We start from the raw sequence: 19407 nt of genomic DNA, 5'->3' as shown, positions 1-19407 counted from the left end.
AACACGACTTTAAATTATTAAAATTAATAAAATCGTGTACTAAAATTACAACTATCACTTTCATATAAAAGTCATCTTTTGTATTGAGGACTTTTCTTATTAAACTTTCATATTTACAGTTTTATATTTATATATATATATATATATATATATATATAATCATAAAAGTAAGAAGAGAGAAGTCGTTAATAAAAAATACGACTTTAATATTTTAAAGTCGTGTTTTCTAAACACGGATTTATCTATTTGTGTATGTTTTTTTAAAAAAAATTTGTCAATATTGGTAATTTTGATAAAAATTACACTATTTCAGTAGAAAAACTCAGCCACTGACTGGTGCCTGTGAACTTCAACAAATTTTTTGTAATTATTCATGGACCTAATGATTTTAATTTACGGCATGATATGAATAAATTTCAATCCACCAAGTTGAATGTGTCAGGACTAAGATAAGTAGAAGATATAGTTTTGGTCAGAGAAGAAAATGTATGATGAAGTGGTGGTAATGAAGTGTTTCCTAAATAGTAAATCAGAATTGATTTAAAGAGTAAACTAATGGAAAAACAAATTATTTTAAATGACTAGACATAAACACCAGAACTAGGTAACAGCTTCCATGTGTATACATCAGAAGACTAAGCATGCTTACATAGACATCAGTAGAATATGGGTTATAGCAATAACTTGAGGATTGAACAATTTCAGTAAAAGAAAGATCCATGCAACTCTCTCAATAAACACAAATTTTTTTCTATTTGAGTACTTTTGACAAGCCTTCAGCCACCGAAACTTTCAAGGAGGGAGAAACAGGACTATCTCCAAGGAATACATTAAAAAGAGCAGAAGCCACATTTGCAGATTCAATTGTAGCATCTACAGTAGATGGAAACCCGTTTGAGGAGACAGAAACCTGAAATATCAATGAACTTAGTTAGAACATTTTAGACGGCAAAGGTAAATAAAGAAAAAAGAGTTAAATATATTTTTAGTTCTTAAACTTCTTAAACTTCGATTCAAAATTGAAATTTATCTATGTTTCAAACTTTAATATATTTTGATCTTCAAATTGGATATAATCTTTTTAACCCAACGATGTTAACTTCTTTTTACATGTTAAACAATATTTCATGTTAACATTTGAGCTGGAATATATTAAATGATATAAATAACTCAAATGTCAGCAAGAAACACTATTTAGTACTTAAAAAAGCAATTAACGTTGTTCAGTTGAAAAGACTATATCTCTTCATGTTTAAAGTTTGGAAACCAAATCGTATGAAAGTTTAGGATATGGACGAATTTCAATTTCACGTCTATGTCTAAGTTAAGGAACTAATAACCCAAAAAAAAATAGATAATTTGTTTGAACAAAATATTACAAGAAAAAATATGAAAGTAGATTACAAGCAATTTGGTGGGGTTCAACCAAGTCAGAAGTATGAAAGTTCCGTTCTTAAGAGGGCGATCTAGAAAGACACCACGGAAAGTGGTCAAAGCAGTTTCATCTGCAGATGTGGATGCTGGAATTCTTGGAGATATGGCATCATTTAATGCATCCCAAAATGTTTTACCATCAACATCTCTCACAAGAATAATTTGCAATGATTTCTCAAAGGAAGCTGCAATCATATAAAGGCATGTATTATGAACTTATTCACTGTATGACTCAGCATTGCAGAAACAAATAAATGAATATGAAGTTGTTACATTGGAAAATGGTCTGGAACAAGGAAGAATTCCCCTGAATAGCATCTTTTGATAGCCCTTTCCAAGCATTCAATTCAGGGGTAATAGATTGATCTAGATACAAACCTGCAGCATAGACCTTAACACCAATAAATGCAAAAACTTTCTCTCTGTATCCTGAAATAAGTGTTGTTATCCATCAAAGTTTATAACATTGAAAATAAAAGGGTAAATACATTATTGAAACTTAATAAAGATTTGCAACACAATACTGATGGAAGATTATTGAAATAAAAATTAACAGACATATAATCTTTTCTCACATGCTCAGAGAATTTTTATCTTTTTCTATTCAAAAAGTCATGATACTACGACATGACTTTTGCTATAATATATATCTTTTCATACGTCAAGAACATTTTAATCTTTTCTCTTCCCAAAGTCATGTGGTACTATAACAACTAACCAGTTCCAAACAAAGTTAATGAATTTGAGCAACCCGGAAAACTCAAACATGTCTGGAATTTCACATTTGTTGCTGGCTCTTCCACGTATTCAGCATTTGCAGCTGCAATGATCAATTTCAAAAGTTAAATAAATTAGTCATCAGTTGAGTAATAGGCAAGCCAATCAAAATAGGTGAAATACCAAGATGATCGATAGACTATGATACCATTTCAAGTTTCACACTAAAACCAGTTGAAATTAAGTAAAGTTGTTTCATAGATATATAAGTTAAGTCTTAAGAATTGAGGTCGATGATGCAAGTGGCATCAATTGTCCCCAAGTGGATCGAGTCGTAATCGAATCGTAGAGTTTGAACTGTTACACTATTAACTAGAAAGAGTTGCGCCTTGACTAACAGCTATAGCTTCTGAACTAGTGGTAAGTGTTGGATCCAATAATTGGTATCAGAGTCAAGAGTATGGCAGGCAACATCTTAATTAATTGTAATTTGTAACTGATCTTGATAGTTTGAAATGAAGTCTTTTGTAACAACAGTCCATGGAAACAGAGTTCAAACTCCTAATGGAAATTTAAACATTTGACAAGTACCCTGATAGTGAAGCCTAGTGTTGCTGTTATGCCCTCTTTGTCTAAGTTAAAGAGGAATCCTTTATGCCAGCTGACAAACAGGTAATTCTTTTAATCTATTTTCATTATCATCAAAAAGATGTAAACAAAAATGCCATGCCTATATATATATAAGTATCAATTATCAATTAAGAACTTTTGGTATGTTGATACATTTTCAATTATATTTGAGCTCTCTCCCTCTTTCTCTCTAACACACACACCTACATACAGCACACATTCAGTATTAGTACAGTATTTTGGACTCTAAGTCATTAATGGAGACTAAGTGTTTGTGTCTATTTCAAAGCCTGGGCCTAATAGCTAAGAACTTGTGTTCAATAGCAAGATACTCATGCCACTTTTGCTACTTGTTTTTTGATCAACAAACTCAGGGATGCAATATAAAACGAGAGGCACACATAGATGTTCGTTTTAGAGAATCTTTAAAAGCTTCCAGATTCACCAAAAAAATATAGCCATGAATCGTACATGGAAGAAATCTCTTACTTTATGCCTATCTTACACGACTTTTAACTTGCTCGACCAGTCCAAAAATTGTTTATTTCTTATTATTGCCTCACAAGAGATTCCACAAGTACCAGTATTATTTTGAATGTAAAGTTCAGAAAAGCAAATGCAAAAGCCTTGCCCCTTCTCACACCTATCCCTTGTTTAGAGTGCAAAATGAATTAAAGAGGAAACCACACCCATGTTTAAAAACTATTGCAGCTATTGAAGTTACATCTCAGAGAAAGTCAGAAACTTGCCCATAAAGGATTAAGTATAGGAATAACAAAATAAAGAAGAACACCAGAATCTCCTCTACCATTTCCTTTCTCTCTTTCCCTTCTACATACATGTACAAAGAAGCAAGAAAAAAAAGACTGCAGAACATCACAATAAGTTCAACTGTAACCATGTCACTCTCCAATTGAATATGCAAAAGCATTATTCTCTATTCAACAAGTTACCCAGCACGACTAAAAATTAAACATTTATAGCAACATCAATCCAACTTTCAGGGTATGGAATATTCTCCACAACCCTTAAAGTTTATTTATTCCCTAGTCTGCATTGTTCATCTTCCAAGAAAGTGCCAAGTGCATTCCAAGAAGCAGTAGAAGAAACAAACCAGGCAACACAACATGGCATACAATACAAATTGGCATTAAAAAATAGAATGGTGAAGAGAATTGAAAAAGCAAAAAATAAAGCTGAAAATAACTGAGTAGGAGTGACCACAGAATCTAACCAGAAGATGAAGCAGCTTGTGAAAGGAAAAGGGGTTGTCTTCTACTGCTCTTGTGTGAAGAGAAATGCATATGGGTGGTTGATAAGAGTGAGAAAGAGTGGCCATGGTTGCTGAATGGCAATGTTGAATTTGAGACTCCTTTATGGACAAAATTTTTTGTGGGGTGCGTGGATGGTGAAAAGCTTAGTGCTGTCGAAGCTGCTACAGCTCCAAGCATTTTTTAAGGTTGGATTGTGTTGTGTGTGTACATTCAACAAAGATGTTTGGTAATAAAATATTTGAAAGGATTAATAATATATGTATATAGTAAGATCAAAGCAATCTGAACTGAATAGAAATACTCTACTCTCACCTCGGTTTTTCCGCCCTTGTTTGTTACCGACATAATCTAACCGTCATCTTGTTGAAGTGATTTTCCTTTACAGATAGGTTAGGTTTTATTGGTTTTCATTTTTTTTTTAATAAAACAACATTCACGGATGAAATTTCCATTTTTTTTTCAAATTTATTTTAAAATTTTAATTAAAGAATAATTTTTTTATGAATAATTATTTTTTATAAAATTTTAAAATTTATAAATATTCCTTATAAATTTTATGTGAAAAGTGTTTTTGTGTAAAATATTTTAAAAAAATAGTAATAATTTTTTTGTAAATTATTATTTACAACAAAATTATCTAAATAAAAAGATTTAAAAGAAATAACAAGATATGTATCTTTAAAATTAAGATTAAAAGCACACATTATAATGTTTAGATTATATAAACATATAACATTTAGAGTGTTTGTTATCATCAAAATATTGAATGATCTACTAGAGTTAGACCTTCGAGTGGAGTTCTAAAGAATACACATGTGAGGGTGTGGACATCATTTTTCTTAACAGGTTATTGTACTTAATATTTGACTATAAAGGATCATGATACATCTCAAATACACACATATATTCATTTCATATACATGCAACCATTTCACAAATACATACATATATCCTAGTATATATAAAGCAAACATTATAATATGTCGTGTAATAACAATAAGAGATATGTTACTTGATTGATACTTCCTTGCTTGAAAACCAAAAAAACAACAACTTGTCACCAAAATAAACCCTTCAAATGACTCCAATTTAATTAGTCCCACTTAATTCTATCATTTAAATACACCTATTTAACACAACCCCGCATTAATCCAAAAAATTGTATACACCAATTGTTTTTCTTATCTTTCCTTGGCTCCTCTTGGACAAGATTTGAAGACTTAAACTTTACTAAAAAAAAAATGTATTTAAAATGTCACGTTTTATTTTATAGTGTCATTTATTACTACTATCATATATGTACGTGGCAATTTCACATTATGCCATAGATATAATCACCACAAAAAATAAAATTGAGGTTTAACTCAAACTACCACAATATTAACCATATAATTCATTGTATAGAGTGTCAATTTAAACTTTTAAATATTTTTGCTATAAATTCCTTTTAAATTAAAAATCATTGTCAATGTAAGTAGGGGTGTATCTATATGTCATTATTCTCTTACCATACGGTGTTTCTAATGAAAATGGGCATTCGCATTATCATTATTCTCATATACAACAACTATAGAAAACTTACAACAACTTTATATGTCAACTTTTAAATGTTGTGAATCAGATCCCGACTTCACATAATTTTGTCTTGTTTTAAAACCACATGTTGAGCTTATTGAAAATTCAACTATGTTTTCTTTATGTGTCTTTTTGGGATATGGTCTTGGTCAAAAGGGATATCGTTGTCTTAATCTAGTTTGTGAAAACTTGTATGTCTCACGTCATGTTGTTTTTTTAGAACATATTTCATTCTTTTCTAATCCATCTAGCTCACATTATTTGACCACATTTGATGTCATTAAAATTGATCTTTTTCATATTGATGACACTACACCTACTTCCGTACCAACACTAGAACTCATCTTAGAACTCTGCACCAAAAGTTGTACATGTTAATCCCCCTACTACACCTGCTCAATCATCTTCTGATATTATAGTTCCTCTGCCACCTATTCGACCCAATCGTAATCATAAGTCTACTCAACTACTAGATTTTGTTTATTCCTCTTATTCTAGTTCATTTATTGCTTTTATTGTCTCTATTCATTGTCTTCATGAGCCATCATCCTATAGAGAGGTTGTTTGTGATCCACTTTGGTAGAATGTTATGGTTGAGGAACTTACTATTCTACATTAGACTCATACATGGGATCTAGTTCCATTACCACCAGGAAAATGTCTTACTGGATCTCGTTAGGTATACAAAATCAAGACAACAGCAGATGGCTCAGTTGAAGGGTATAAAACTACACTTGTTGCTAAAGGATACACCTAAGAGTATGGCATGGATTACAAGGAAAGTTTTGCTCTTGTGGCAAAGATGACTATTGTTCATATGTTGATTGTTGTCACTTCAATTTTCAATGGAAGATTTTTCAAATAGATGTGAAGAATGCCTTTTTCAATAAGGATCTACACGAGGAAGTCTATATGATTCCACCACTAGGTGTCTCTCAAATATCTGTTGAAGTTTGCAAAATTCAGAAAGCCCTTTATGGTCTTAATCAAGCACCTCGTGCTTGGTTTCAAAAGTTTTCTACATTAATTGTTTCTCCTTATTTTGTTGCTAGGCATCATGAGCCTGCATTATTTGTCAAGAAAATCAATGAAAAACGTATTTTTCTATCTTTATATGTGTATTGGTGTTGATTTTATTATAATTGTATCTTTATAAAATGCATTATCCCATTATTTTGCTATGAAAGATTTGGGTGTATTGTGTTACTTTTTGGGTATTGAGGTTGCTTCTTCTTCCAAAGGTTATCTTCTATCTCAGTCCAAGTATATTGTTGACCTAATGTAACGTGTTGGGCTTAATGATAACAAGATTGTTGATACTCCTCTTGAGACAAGAGTACAATATTCCCCATCAGATGGTGTTCCTTTGACTGATTCTAATTTATATTGAACTATTGTTGGAAGTCTAGCTTATCTTATTGTGACTCGTCCAGACATCGCACATGTTGTCCATGTTGTTAGTCAGTTTGTTTCAACTCCAACAATAATTCATTGGGGTGTTGTTCTTCATATTCTCAAGTATCTTCAAGGCACCCAGTTTCAGACTCTTTTGCTTTCTTCTATGTCATCTTTAGACTTGCATGCCTATTGTGATGCGGATTGGAATGGTGATCCTAATGATTGAAAATCCACTACTGGGTGGTGTATTTTTCTTGGTGATTCACTTATATCATGGAAGAGTAAGAAACAAAATAGTACATCTCGATCGTCCACAAAAGCTAAGTATCCCATGCCTTTATAGAATTTACACATTTACATAATATACAAGCATGAAATGCCAGTAGTCGTAAGGAATCCTACCCCAAACAACCCAAAATAGTCGCGAGCAACGTCGCGCCGCCGGGCAGATATTCATTGCCGCCAGACGGTTCATACCAAAATCAAGAACTTTGTGCAAAAAGAGATGTGTCGCCTGGCGGCATACTAGTGCCCGCTAGGCGGTTTCTAGGCAGGAACTTAGAAACTACAAAAAACAGCGTCGAAAAGGGTTGAATTATCATACTATTGATCATGGCAATACGCAATTCATCATACACGAATCAAAATAATTATAAATAGCTCCACTTACCTGGAATGCTTGCTCCAATTGAGATCCTCGCTCTTCTTTTACACATTCTTCTAGAAAAACACCACACTTCTTCTCCTTTTTGCTTTCTCCACGAACCTGAACCTCTCCACTCTCACACGCAAAACTCTCTACACTTTTCTAGGTTAATTTCCTCTCCTTCTCTCTTATCTCTCAAGGTTAATGCCCCCTTAATTACCCTTTAATCTACTAAAACGAATTTTAATTAAAAAAATGGCTTAATGGTTATTCAATAACCATTACTTGGTGTCACCCAGCCCCCTAGGCTGCCTCCCTTGGTAGCTAGGGTTACTCTGACTCTTCAAATCCATGCCAAAATAAAATTAGGCAAAAAGAAAGTTTAGTTTCGTTCCCAACAAGGTTTGTACACACAACCCCTCAATTGCAAAGCCAATGTACAACTAATTCAACCAATTCATGTTTCATGATAATTCCTATAATTTTAGGATTACATTATCATTAACCACATTCGAACATATCATTAAAATAATGCACAAATTAAAATACATACAATTGGCATACATAGGACTTGAACCCAAGTTCTGTCACACAATCAAAGTACTCTCAACCACTTAAACTAGTAATTTTCCACGTCATAGCAATCCGCATTAAATGCCTTAGAGGCTCCTACTACCCGCATTTATTAAATAATTATCTATTTAATTATTTAAATTTCTCGAGTCTTACACTGTGATTAGGATGTTTGGGGTCACAAATGGTGCGGGAGAAATCTAGCAGAACCTAGATTGTCACGCACCGCCTGGCGGCACTTAGATTGCCGCCAGGCGACACATCAGGGTAGAGGATGTCTTGAGTTGACTCTGCGAGTTGTGTTCTTTGGGGTGTCATTGGTGATTTTTTGCGTGATTTGGGTTAGTTGGCAGGGGGTTTTATTCATTTGAAACAGGCGAGGCAGTAAATTTTAATGCGTATAAGGGAGAGTTGAAGGGAATCAAATGCATGAAATAAAAAAAAAAGGTTATTAGACAAAATGTGTTGAAGTATATGCTTTGAACTGTAATTATGTGTTCATTGGAATGTTGATCTATAATGGAGATCATAGGTATTCATTGGTAAAATAATGTAGTCATGATTGTTTACATTATATCTAAGTATAAAGCACGGCTTGAATTATGAAAACTGATATGGATTGTATTTATTGGAAAGCAGTAATTAGGGCACCATGGGTTGTTGATTCAACTAATTAAAGGATGGTTAACTGGTAGCATGATGATTGTGTAGTAGTCCTGGAAGGCAGGGTTGGTCCCGCTAGGCGAAATTGTGTGGCAAAAGTCCTGGAAGAAGCTTGGCGCCTGGCGACGTGAGAGGTGCGCCAGGCGGTCTAGAACCAAATTCCGCCTAGCGACGTGAGAGGCACACCAAGCGGTTTTGGGTGCAGAGTTGGTTCGCGAGGAGTATTTCTACACAGCTTTGGATGAAGTGTCATGGTGCGATGCTTTAGCTGGGGGCCCAGTTATGAGTGTAACTTGTATTGGGGTAACACGTGGCCACTCGAGGTTGTAGCTTGGTGGTTTAGGTCCAGTGGAGTGTGGGAGATCATGGCTCGTACGACGAGGTTTCAGATGATTGCCCTCTTCAGTGCACCTGATTGAGTTTGGTAGTCTAGGAACAACTACGGACTTCGGTTCGTTTTGGGGAACTCCACTTGGTGTCGTGGATTGTGGCCGTGGCAATTTATTCTCGCGTGTGGACTATTAGTTGGTGGCCTGTAGTCGAAGGGGCGAGTAGACACTCGTGCAACAAAGATCGATCAGTGTACTCACCAAAGTGTGTAGAATCAAGAGGAGTCTAACAGAAGGTTGGAAGTTGAGGAATTGAGGAATGTGAAATGCTAACACGGGTTATAATTTTTAGATGCTTTAATTATGTCATGTTGTATTGTTTATTTTAACTAAGTTCACCCTATCTATGTATGTTTTGCGATGATCATGTAACTTGTTTTATGGGAGCAGATGTTCATGCAGGTGAGCGTGTAGATGCCTAAAGTTGGAGTTGGGACCAGCTATGGGAGTTTTTACTCGATTTTACTCATGAACTATTTTGTAATGGATTTATAAACAATTTATAATTGTAATAATTGAACGCCGCGGTTTTTAGTTATAATTGGCGCATTGATATTGGATTTAGATTTCCCACGTTTTTGGGAAAGGACTTTATAATAAATGTGTATTTTAGTATTTTCTTTCTTTTTATTTTAAATAAGAAATTTCTGGTCAGGACGTTACAAAAAACATAAGCATTGAAATTAATGGCATTACATTATATTCATATACATTCATATCTAAAATAACATGATTAATAGGGTTCCAAAATTGATGGCATTGTATGATATTTTGAATGAGTTCCAAAAGGGTCATAGTCACATGGTTGTCATTGTTAAAAACTGGGACAAGACTGAACAACAACCTTCCAATGATAGCGCCTATGGTAAGCACATGATGTAATCAAATTAAACTATGCTAACATTTTATTTAGATTTTCTCTTCAACAACAAGGTTCTAAGAACAGTGTAAAGATCGTTTGCTCAAGCTAATTATTCCAATGATTGATGAACTTGAGCCAACAAGTAATATCAAATTTTAAATTTGTAGCAACAACACTTCTACATAGTGTTCGAGGAAAGTGAGTTGAACAAGAAGAGAGACGATGATGCATCAATCACTGCTAATGTGAGCACTTTCACCAATTATAGCACATATGTTAAAGAGATCCTGCATTATAGTTTTGAAGGTGGTGAATTAGAGTTTGTAATAATATTTTAGGAGTCATATTTAATTTTCTAAGTTGATGTTGTTCTAGAGTTAGTACTGCACTAAGAGAGAAGTGAAATAAATGTAAGTACATGAACTATAATGCTTTGGATTTATGAATGGTTAAAACTGCATATTTTGTTTTTGTTTTTTATCTTTTTATGAATGTTATAGGAAAATTAAAATACAAAATTTAAAACATTTTCCTTTCATAGTTTTTCATTTATTTTGTAAACTCTAGTGATTACTGGAGCTTTTGTAAACTCCAGATCGAGAGTTTTATAAACCCTAACTATATCTAGGAGTTTTGTAAGTCTCTAGTAAGTTGTGCTAATATCAAGAATTGTTAAAAATCTCCAGTAATCTTTTAGTTATGCTGACTCTTCTAGAAAAGAAAATTCTAGTAAAGTTATTAGTAGGAATTAAAACCCTACTTCTACTAAAAATAATTATTGTTGTAGTGTATAATCTACGTTAGAAGAGATGACACTATCTCACCTTATACAAGTGTAACAATGATACACGTATTTTCATTTTATGCACAATTATTAGATATTTACTTTTTATTTTTCTTTTTCCATTTTATTACATTATAGCACTTATAAATCTATTTATTGAGTGTTAATAATATTTTTTTATTACAGGGGAATATTTTACTTACGAAAAAAACAAGAATGATAGATAATAGCGTCAGAAGGATTAAGAACTTGGAGCAGAATGTGACCCCACAATCCATAAATGGTTAAAAAAGTGGGGTCATTGTTTTCCACACAACGGTTCTTTCTTGCAATAATGTGTAGTATTATTATTATATATCCCATGAGAAAACTAGGAGCCAACAGTGACCAAGCACAACTCACATCACATCACATCACATCACGTGCAACTACTCTTTTCACTGTGACCCTTTTCCCATAATAACAGTCCCCACAACGTCTTTCTAACTTCCATTGCTGCTAATGTAGCCGTTATTATGATCTCACCTTAGTTTTTCACCCACCATCTTTTCCCTTTTAAAACCACACCACCCTTTCTCTCGCTCTAATCACATCACACTCTTCTTTAGCCCTCACATCTCTCTCCACCCTCCTCATTCTCCTCTCACAACACTGTTCAGTTCAGAGTACTTGTACAAGTAACAACCATGGGAAATGTGCCTCTTCTCCTTTTCCTTGTGTTCCTGTCTCTCTCACCAGGTTTGTGTCAGATGCCATTAACTTTTTCTTATCACCATTGCTCTCATTTTTTGTGTTGCTTCCTTGCTTTGTATGTTGTTTTCGTTTGTATCGGAGTTGTGAAAAGGGTTGGTTTTGAAGGCCTTTCAGATCTATCATGGGTTTTATCAATGCATGCAAATTGGTGATACTAATTGAGCTACCATTATTCAAATGCATACAAATTACACACTATAATAACTTGTTTTCCTTCTGATTTGTGCAGGAGGGAATCTGATAATGGGTAATGAGCAGGTTAGTTAGGTGGAATCAGTTCTTTGAAATGCATTTGAAAAAGGGTTGTAACTTGTAAATTGCATTTTATATATTATTGCTGGAATTAATGGATTGTTTTGGAATGACAGAAAACTTGGTGTGTGGCAAAGCCTTCATCAGATCAGGCTACCCTTTTGTCGAACCTGAATTTTGCGTGTTCTCAAGTTGATTGCAGGATTCTGCAGAAAGGGTGCCCCTGCTTTTACCCTGACAATCTCATGAACCATGCTTCCATAGCCATGAATCTCTATTACCAATCTAAGGGAAGAAACCACTGGAATTGTGATTTCAGGGCCTCTGCCCTCGTCTCTCTCACTGATCCAAGTATGTTACACCACAACACAACAAAATTTACATGCATCTTTTAAATCACAACTAAAAATTTATCTCAATTATATGTCATAAAAATTGCATCACTCAGATTTACGAGATAGATCTATAATTTCTCAGATTACTCAATTTCCTGTATTAAGTTCCTAACTGCTTTTATCAAGTATTGACTTGTTATTAGACTAGAAATGTGTTTGTTCTGTTTTTCAATCAAAATTAAAAGTTGAACTCAATAATTTATGCAGTCAAAACTTTATATTGATCTGAATTTTATTAAAATTTTATCTGAGTAATCTGTTGAAGTTATTGGGTTATTATAGGACTAGAATATATAAACTTACATTGATGTTAAATTGCAGGTTATGGAAACTGCATTTACGCATAGAAGGCAACCAGTGGAGTATATAAACTGAAGTAATACTATCTGCAGCAATGTAGGAAAAATCGGTGTTTGTACTTTGTAATTGTATTAGGTTGCCATTGTCAACCCACAATATAAAATGTATGCCGCATAACACGTAATCAAAAATTGAAATTAATACTATCTTTCTTATCATAGAATTATGGTTTAATTTCTCATCAGGTCCAATAGTCTATGTTTTTATCTTTACCTTATATTTCTTGAAACGAAATAATTATTTTTCATCAAAAATTGAAATTCATAATAAAAGTTATTTGTTTTATTGATGTAATTAACATTATTTTAATTTAAAATATTTTATAATAAAATATTTTTTTATAAAAAATTATAAATATTAAATTAATATGAATACTTAAAATTAGATAATTTTATGAAACAATAACATTATTTTTTATAGACTAATATTATTTTTAAGTTGTTAGTGAAAATTTTCTTTATAAAAGAAATATTTTTCTAATTGTAGTTATTTAGTTGATTATTCTTAGTTAGGCTTATTTTTTACTAATATCAATAATAACTTTCTTTTTCGGTATTAATAAAGGATATTTCTTAATTAACATTATTCCAGTTTTCTTGATTAATGTTAGAAGGGATATTGTTCAATTAATATTATTAGTTAAAGCTTGCTTTTTCATCTTCTTATCAATTTAAATTAGATTCTCCAATCTATTAGTTGACAATTATTTTATTTATTTTTTCCATAAACGTATTCGTCTTAAGAAAAGTCTTAACCAACTTAATATAAAAAGATTACCAAGAGTTGGTAGTTAAAATATTCTATTTAACCAAGAATAAAATTCAATAAACATAGATTAACTAAATCAAGGATTTGAAGAAAGAGAACTTTGAGATTGATGCAACAAAAATTACATCTAACGCGAAAGTAAAGAAAAAGAAGAAAAAGAAAGTGGTGTCCAAATCCAAGGAAGTGGAAAAGGGCGGCGTGTGCTATTTGAGTCGAATCCTGACCATGTATACAACTACAAATATAAAAGAAAAATGATATGTTAACAAAGTTTTTCTTACAAACTTTTTAACAAACTACTAATTTGGATAAAAAAATATTATTTTATTACTTTATTTTAGTTAAAAAATAAAAAAATAATATATTTTAATTCTATTTAAGGAAAGTTTGTCAACTTTGTCAAAATATTTTTGTGAAAAGATCATTTTCCAATATAAAATAGGGAACACCGGTGGTTGACTATAGAAAGTGAAAAAATAATAATTGGGAATGAAAACTATTTTGGAAGAAAGAATGGTTTGAATGGAAAAATCACCAGTAATAACTTTTTTTTGTTAGAGACCGGAAAGATCTCATTAGACAAGGAAAAAGGGGATACTTAGGTACAGACACATGAAAAAGATACAAAGTATACGGGGAAATCTGCATATAAGAATTTGGAGTGTAATTGGAGTACTGATTATGAATATATGTTTAAGAAATTGTGACAAGTTAAAGTTACCCTGTCTGCACAAGTTTGTGCCCAACGAGTTGTGGTAGAAAGTTTGGCCACAAAGGATAACCTAAAAGGTAGGGAAATAATACTTGGAAATGACATGTGTCCTATGTATAGTGAGAAGGAGGAAACAATAAGTCATTTATTCTTTATGTGTAAAGTGGCGTTAAAAGTGTGGAACATGTATGATAGATGGGTAGGGATCATGAATGTACATCGCAACCAGTGAACACTTTCAACACTTCCACCTAATGAAACTTAATCATAAAGGGAACATGATTTGGTGCGAGGTTTGGATAACTTTAATTTGGGGCCTATGGAAGCATATGAATGATGTAGTGTTTAGGAAGGCAAATGTTGATGCTGGAGAGATCTTTTGCATGGCTCAATTAAGAGTATCAGTGTTGCTAAAATGTAAAAGCTCACATATGAATTGTTCATACTCTGATTGGTGTCTATGTCCTATCCATTGTATAAGAATGTTGATAAAATAATATAAACAGGACAAGCCAAATGTTAGTTTCTTAGGTGAGAGGACCATAAAAGGTGTACAATAGCAAACATAAACAAGGTTCTTATTATTATAGAGTAGGTTTATGAAAATATTATAGTTTTGGAAATCTCTAACTTTTTCTCACACTCTTTAGTCTAGAATTGTTATGCTCTTATGCAGGTATGGATGTTGGGGTGCTTATAGTGAAGAAAGACACTTTTCACATATAGTTGAAAAACATTCTAAGTATATTTGTTATTATAGAAAGTATTAAGCAAAGCCTAGCAACCGAAACAAATACCTATGTGTATTCCACTCCATATTGTTGAACATACCTTTTTGCCACTAGTCTAGCTTTGAACTTGTTTATTTCTCCATTCTCCTTAAATTTGGTTTTGAAGATCCATTTTACTTCTATTGACAAATTAGTCAACTCTCACACCTTGTTTTTCTCTATTGATTCCATTTCTTTCACCATTGCATCTCCGTACTTATTGCTCTTAATGGTTTCCTCAAATGAACTGGGATTATCTTCTGTGATGATCATTACATTCAGCCCATTATCATCTGATACACCTTCTCCTATTTTGTAATCCATCATTCAAATTAGTTATCTCTTATTCTTTATAACTCTCCCTTCAATTAAAATCTCATAATTAATAATATGAGGCTCATTAGGAAGAGTACAAGTACTTATGGAATATTCCATAACATTATCTTCATTTTGTTCCTTAGTTTCTTGAACACCAATACTATCCATAACATTTTCCTCATCCTGTTCTTTGGAATCACTCATATATGCTTCATCTTCTCCCCAATCTAGAACATCATGTTGGCATTCTTCTTCATTATGCTTCCAAGTCGAACTTTTCTATTCTTCAAATACCACATTTCTTGCTTTTATATTCCAATTTGACTGTGTTGATTTGGTATATGGACATGAGTTATGCATCCAAATACCTAAAAGTAATCAACTATTGGTTTCACTACACTCCATACTTCTTTAGGAGTTATGTCATGTACAACTGTTGTAGGACATCTATTGAGAATATGGACATATCAGTTTGCAGCTTTGGGTTAAAATATCTTAGGGACCTGTTTTCCAATCAACATAGATCGCACCATATTCATATTTGTTAAATTTTTCCTCTCAACAATCCATTTTGTTGAGGAATGCAAGCTACTATGAATTGTTTACATATATATATATATATATATATATATAATTAAATATAATAATGATGTACTTATGAGGAGGCATATTTTTGGAGGATCATAATTGGAAAATTGAAGCATAGAGTTTCTCTTGCTTAGGGGAGCCTTGACTTTCTTCCACTCCTATCTTTTGTTTTCTTTATTTCTTAATGTGTGTCATTCTTGTTGCATTTACCTCTGTTATAGGCTGTTTGTAAGGACTACGAGGCCCATTTCCCTTAATTCCTCCATAAGCCCAAATGAAGATTTTGCTTCATTGCCTTCCTCACAAGAAGACCACGACGAGGGCACAAAAAGAATCTCACGCAAGCCACAATATCTCAAGGATTATGTGGTCATAGGTTTCACTAATCGTAAAATGGGGAAATCGATTAGGAAGAATAAATGACAATATTCTATGTATTTCTTTTATTATTAATTGCTTATGATTTTTGCAAGGTGGCGGCCAAAGTGCATATATAGCACATTGATGTAATAGAGAAAAGGGAAGATAGAAAAAGTATTTCCTTCCTTTCTGAAAAATTCTTCTCTCTTTCTGTTATTCTGCTTTATGTCTGTCACAGCACCTTTCATTTGGTGCTTTCATTGACCTTACTCCATGGCCACATCTTCCACTCATGATGACCTCACCAAATTGCACACTAAACTTGAACAATTACTCCTCTCTCATGCCAATCTTTCTAATACACTCCATGACCTTGCCAACCACACCTCTATCCTTGAGACCCAATCCCACTCACCTTCTCCATCTCGACCTCTAAAATTTGACCTCCCCAACTTCAATGGCTCCGATGCACTGGGTTGGATCTTTAAGGTCACCCAATTTTTTTATTATCATCAAACGCCTATTGCCCAACGAACTCATATCTCCTCCTTCTACCTTGAAGGTCCAGCTCTCGCATGGTTCCAATGGATGTCAAACAACAATTTACTCACTTCTTGGGACACCTTCCTTCGAGCTTTAGAGCTCAGGTTTGCTTCATCTACGTTTGACGATCCCATAGCATCTCTCTGCAAACTCACCCAAACTACCACCCTTCACGATTATCTTTTCGAATTTGAGACCCTAGCCAACCGCATTTCTCACTACCCACAAAGCTTTTACCTTAGTTTCTTTCTCTCAAGCCTTAAACCCCACCTCCGACGGGAAGTTACAGCCCTCCAACCCCCCGATCTCCCTCATGCCATTGCCTTAGCTAAACTTCATAATGACAAATTTTCATCTCCACCACCACCGTCCAATCGCTTTGGCCGCACACTTCCTTCCCTTTCACCTCCCATAAACAGCGCAACCACCGCCCTTAAACCTCTCCCTCCTTTTCTCCCAACACCCTTAACCAAACTCCCAATAAACATCTCTCTGAAGCATAGATGCAGACTCGACGAGAGAAGAATCTCTATTTTAATTGTGATGAACGTTATACGAGAGGGCACTATTGTAAACCACAATTCTTACTTCTCACTACTTTTGACTCAAAAGGTCTTGATGAGGACATATCTCCAAAGGACATCCAGACCGTTGAAGAAGCACATCAAGAAGCAAGTCTCATTAGTCTCCACGCCTTCTCGGGTTAATGGACCCCACAGACCTTTTGGGTTACAGGGTCCATTAGAGGCTATGCAGTCCAGATCTTGGTCGATAGCGAGGCAACCCACAATTTCATTCAACATAGAATGGCCCAGTTTCTTTACCTACCTACTCAACCCATACCCAGCCTATTACGTGTAATGGTTGGTAACAGTGAATTTTTACCTTGCTCTTCCTTTTGTGCTAATGTTAATCTCACCTTGGACAACCAAGATTCTTCTGTTGATTTGTATCCATTAGACTTGTCTGGAACAGATGTGGTTTTGGGAGTTCATTGGCTTTCCATGGTTAGCCCTTATATTATGGAAAATGGTTTAAACATGAACTTCTCTTGGCATGACAAACTAGTTGAACTCAACGAGGATCCCAGCCCAAACCCTTCCCCTATTTGAGCCCATTAACGAAGGCGCATACACAACACCAATAGGGTCGAGGCCCTATTTCAACTTACACTTGAATCTAACCCTATTCCCCCACCTACCACAAACACATTCCCCTCAACTTCCATTATTCCTTCTTCCACTGACCCTCAAATACAGTCACTCATTTCACAGTACTCATATCTCTTTACAGCACCTACCACCCTTCCACCATCACGATCCACAAATCACTCCATTACTTTAGCCCCAAATACATCACCAATAAAAGTATGTCCATACCGATATCCACATTTCCAAAAGCATGAAATAGAAACACAAGTCCAAAAGATTCTAGACTCAAGCTTCATCACACCTAGCAACAACCCTTATTCATCTCATGTTCTTCTCGTAAAAAAAAAGGATGGGACGTGGTAGTTCTGCGTGGATTATCGGGCCCTCAATGCAGCCACCAACAAAGACAAATTTCCAATTCCCACTGTTGACGAACTATTAGACGAGCTAGGTCATGCTTCATGGTTTTCAAAACTCGATCTCTTCTCGGGATTTCATCAAATCCTGATGCTTCCTAATGATTCAACGAAAACTGCCTTCTGCACTCACAACGGCCATTTCGAGTTTCGAGTAATGCCTTTTGGGTTGTGTAATGCCTTCCTATGATATTCTCGTTTTCGATGATATTCTCGTTTATAGCCTTACATTAGTTGAGCATGTTCTTCACCTAGAAACGACCTTCCAATTGCTTCTTTCTAATTGTTTCCATTTAAAGTGTGACAAATGCACTATTGGGACTCAATCTATTCAATATTTGGGTCACATAGTCTCTAATAATGGTGTTCAACCTGATCTTGAGAAGCTAGATGCGGTTCGCAATTGGCCAGTTCCAACTTCTCTTAAATCCCTCCGAGGATTTCTTGGTTTGACAAGATTCTACCATCGTTTTGTTTTAGGTTATGCATCTATTGCTCATCCTCTTACTGATCTTCTCAAGAAGGACAACTTCCTATGGAATGACACGGCCCAAACAACCTTCGCTAATTTGAAAAACGCATTTCTAACAACACCGATTTTGACTATCCCAAAATTTGACGCAATGTTCACAATACAGACTGATGCTTCAGGAATTGGCATGGGGGTAGTCTTGTCGCAACACGATCACCCCATTGCCTATTTTAGCAAACAATTTTGTCCCAAGCTTCGCAATTCTTCTACATACATTCAGAAACTATGTGCCATTACTTTTGTTGTACAGAAATGGCGACACTATCTCTTGGGTCGTCACTCCATCATCCAAACTGACCAGTGGTCAATTAATGAGCTATTATCTCAAACAGGCCTTACCCTTAATCAACAGGTTTATCTCTTCAAGCTCTTGGGTTTCAACTTTGAAATTCAGTATCGACCTGGCAAAAATAATGCGGTTTTTTGATGCACTTTCACGCATTGAAGACCTTGATTCCAATGTGACATCGTCACTCCTCGTCTTATCCATTCCCCAATTGGATTTTATGGCTGATTTCAAGTCATCATTGCACCAGGACCCATA

The 19407-nt window shown here is 34.3% G+C and overlaps 2 protein-coding genes across 3 annotated transcripts; one reads left to right on the top strand and one right to left on the bottom strand.

Moving 5' to 3' along the window:
* Window positions 1-553: 553 nt before the first annotated feature.
* Window positions 554-4395, bottom strand: LOC114184003 (fatty-acid-binding protein 3, chloroplastic). 2 transcript variants are annotated; one of them, XM_028071230.1, is made up of 5 exons: window positions 4016-4395; window positions 2153-2254; window positions 1708-1812; window positions 1405-1619; window positions 554-910 (listed from the first exon to the last, which is right to left on the bottom strand). In XM_028071230.1, exons 1-5 carry the CDS (start codon window positions 4230-4232, stop codon window positions 752-754), a joined length of 798 nt encoding a protein of 265 aa, XP_027927031.1. In that variant the 5' UTR covers window positions 4233-4395; the 3' UTR covers window positions 554-751. The 2 variants fall into 2 exon arrangements, with proteins under 2 accessions (XP_027927031.1, XP_027927030.1); XM_028071229.1 differs by having other exon boundaries at window positions 1708-1863; window positions 4016-4392.
* A 7092-nt stretch (window positions 4396-11487) lies between these two features.
* LOC114185657 (glucan endo-1,3-beta-D-glucosidase) lies at window positions 11488-12886 on the top strand. Its single transcript, XM_028073519.1, has 4 exons — window positions 11488-11683; window positions 11928-11956; window positions 12067-12301; window positions 12667-12886. Exons 1-4 carry the CDS (start codon window positions 11632-11634, stop codon window positions 12690-12692), a joined length of 342 nt encoding a protein of 113 aa, XP_027929320.1. The 5' UTR covers window positions 11488-11631; the 3' UTR covers window positions 12693-12886.
* The last annotated feature ends 6521 nt before the right edge of the window (window positions 12887-19407 follow it).

Source organism: Vigna unguiculata, chromosome 5 (genome assembly GCF_004118075.2).
Source record: "Vigna unguiculata cultivar IT97K-499-35 chromosome 5, ASM411807v1, whole genome shotgun sequence".
Taxonomy (NCBI): domain Eukaryota; kingdom Viridiplantae; phylum Streptophyta; class Magnoliopsida; order Fabales; family Fabaceae; genus Vigna; species Vigna unguiculata.
This window is presented reverse-complemented; position numbering and strand designations above follow the sequence as displayed.

Excerpts from the sequence above, each read along its gene's own strand:
- LOC114184003 (XM_028071229.1), bottom strand. The coding sequence starts at position 4,232 with ATGCTTGGAGCTGTAGCAGCTTCGACAGCACTAAGCTTTTCACCATCC. Across the intron at positions 2,255-4,015 it reads ACAAGCTGCTTCATCTTCTG|CTGCAAATGCTGAATACGTG; the intron begins GTTAGATTCTGT and ends TGATCATTGCAG. Across the intron at positions 911-1,404 it reads TGAACCCCACCAAATTGCTT|GTTTCTGTCTCCTCAAACGG; the intron begins GTAATCTACTTT and ends TTGATATTTCAG.
- LOC114185657 (XM_028073519.1), top strand. The coding sequence starts at position 11,632 with ATGGGAAATGTGCCTCTTCTCCTTTTCCTTGTGTTCCTGTCTCTCTCA. Across the intron at positions 11,957-12,066 it reads TGATAATGGGTAATGAGCAG|AAAACTTGGTGTGTGGCAAA; the intron begins GTTAGTTAGGTG and ends TTGGAATGACAG. Across the intron at positions 12,302-12,666 it reads CGTCTCTCTCACTGATCCAA|GTTATGGAAACTGCATTTAC; the intron begins GTATGTTACACC and ends GTTAAATTGCAG.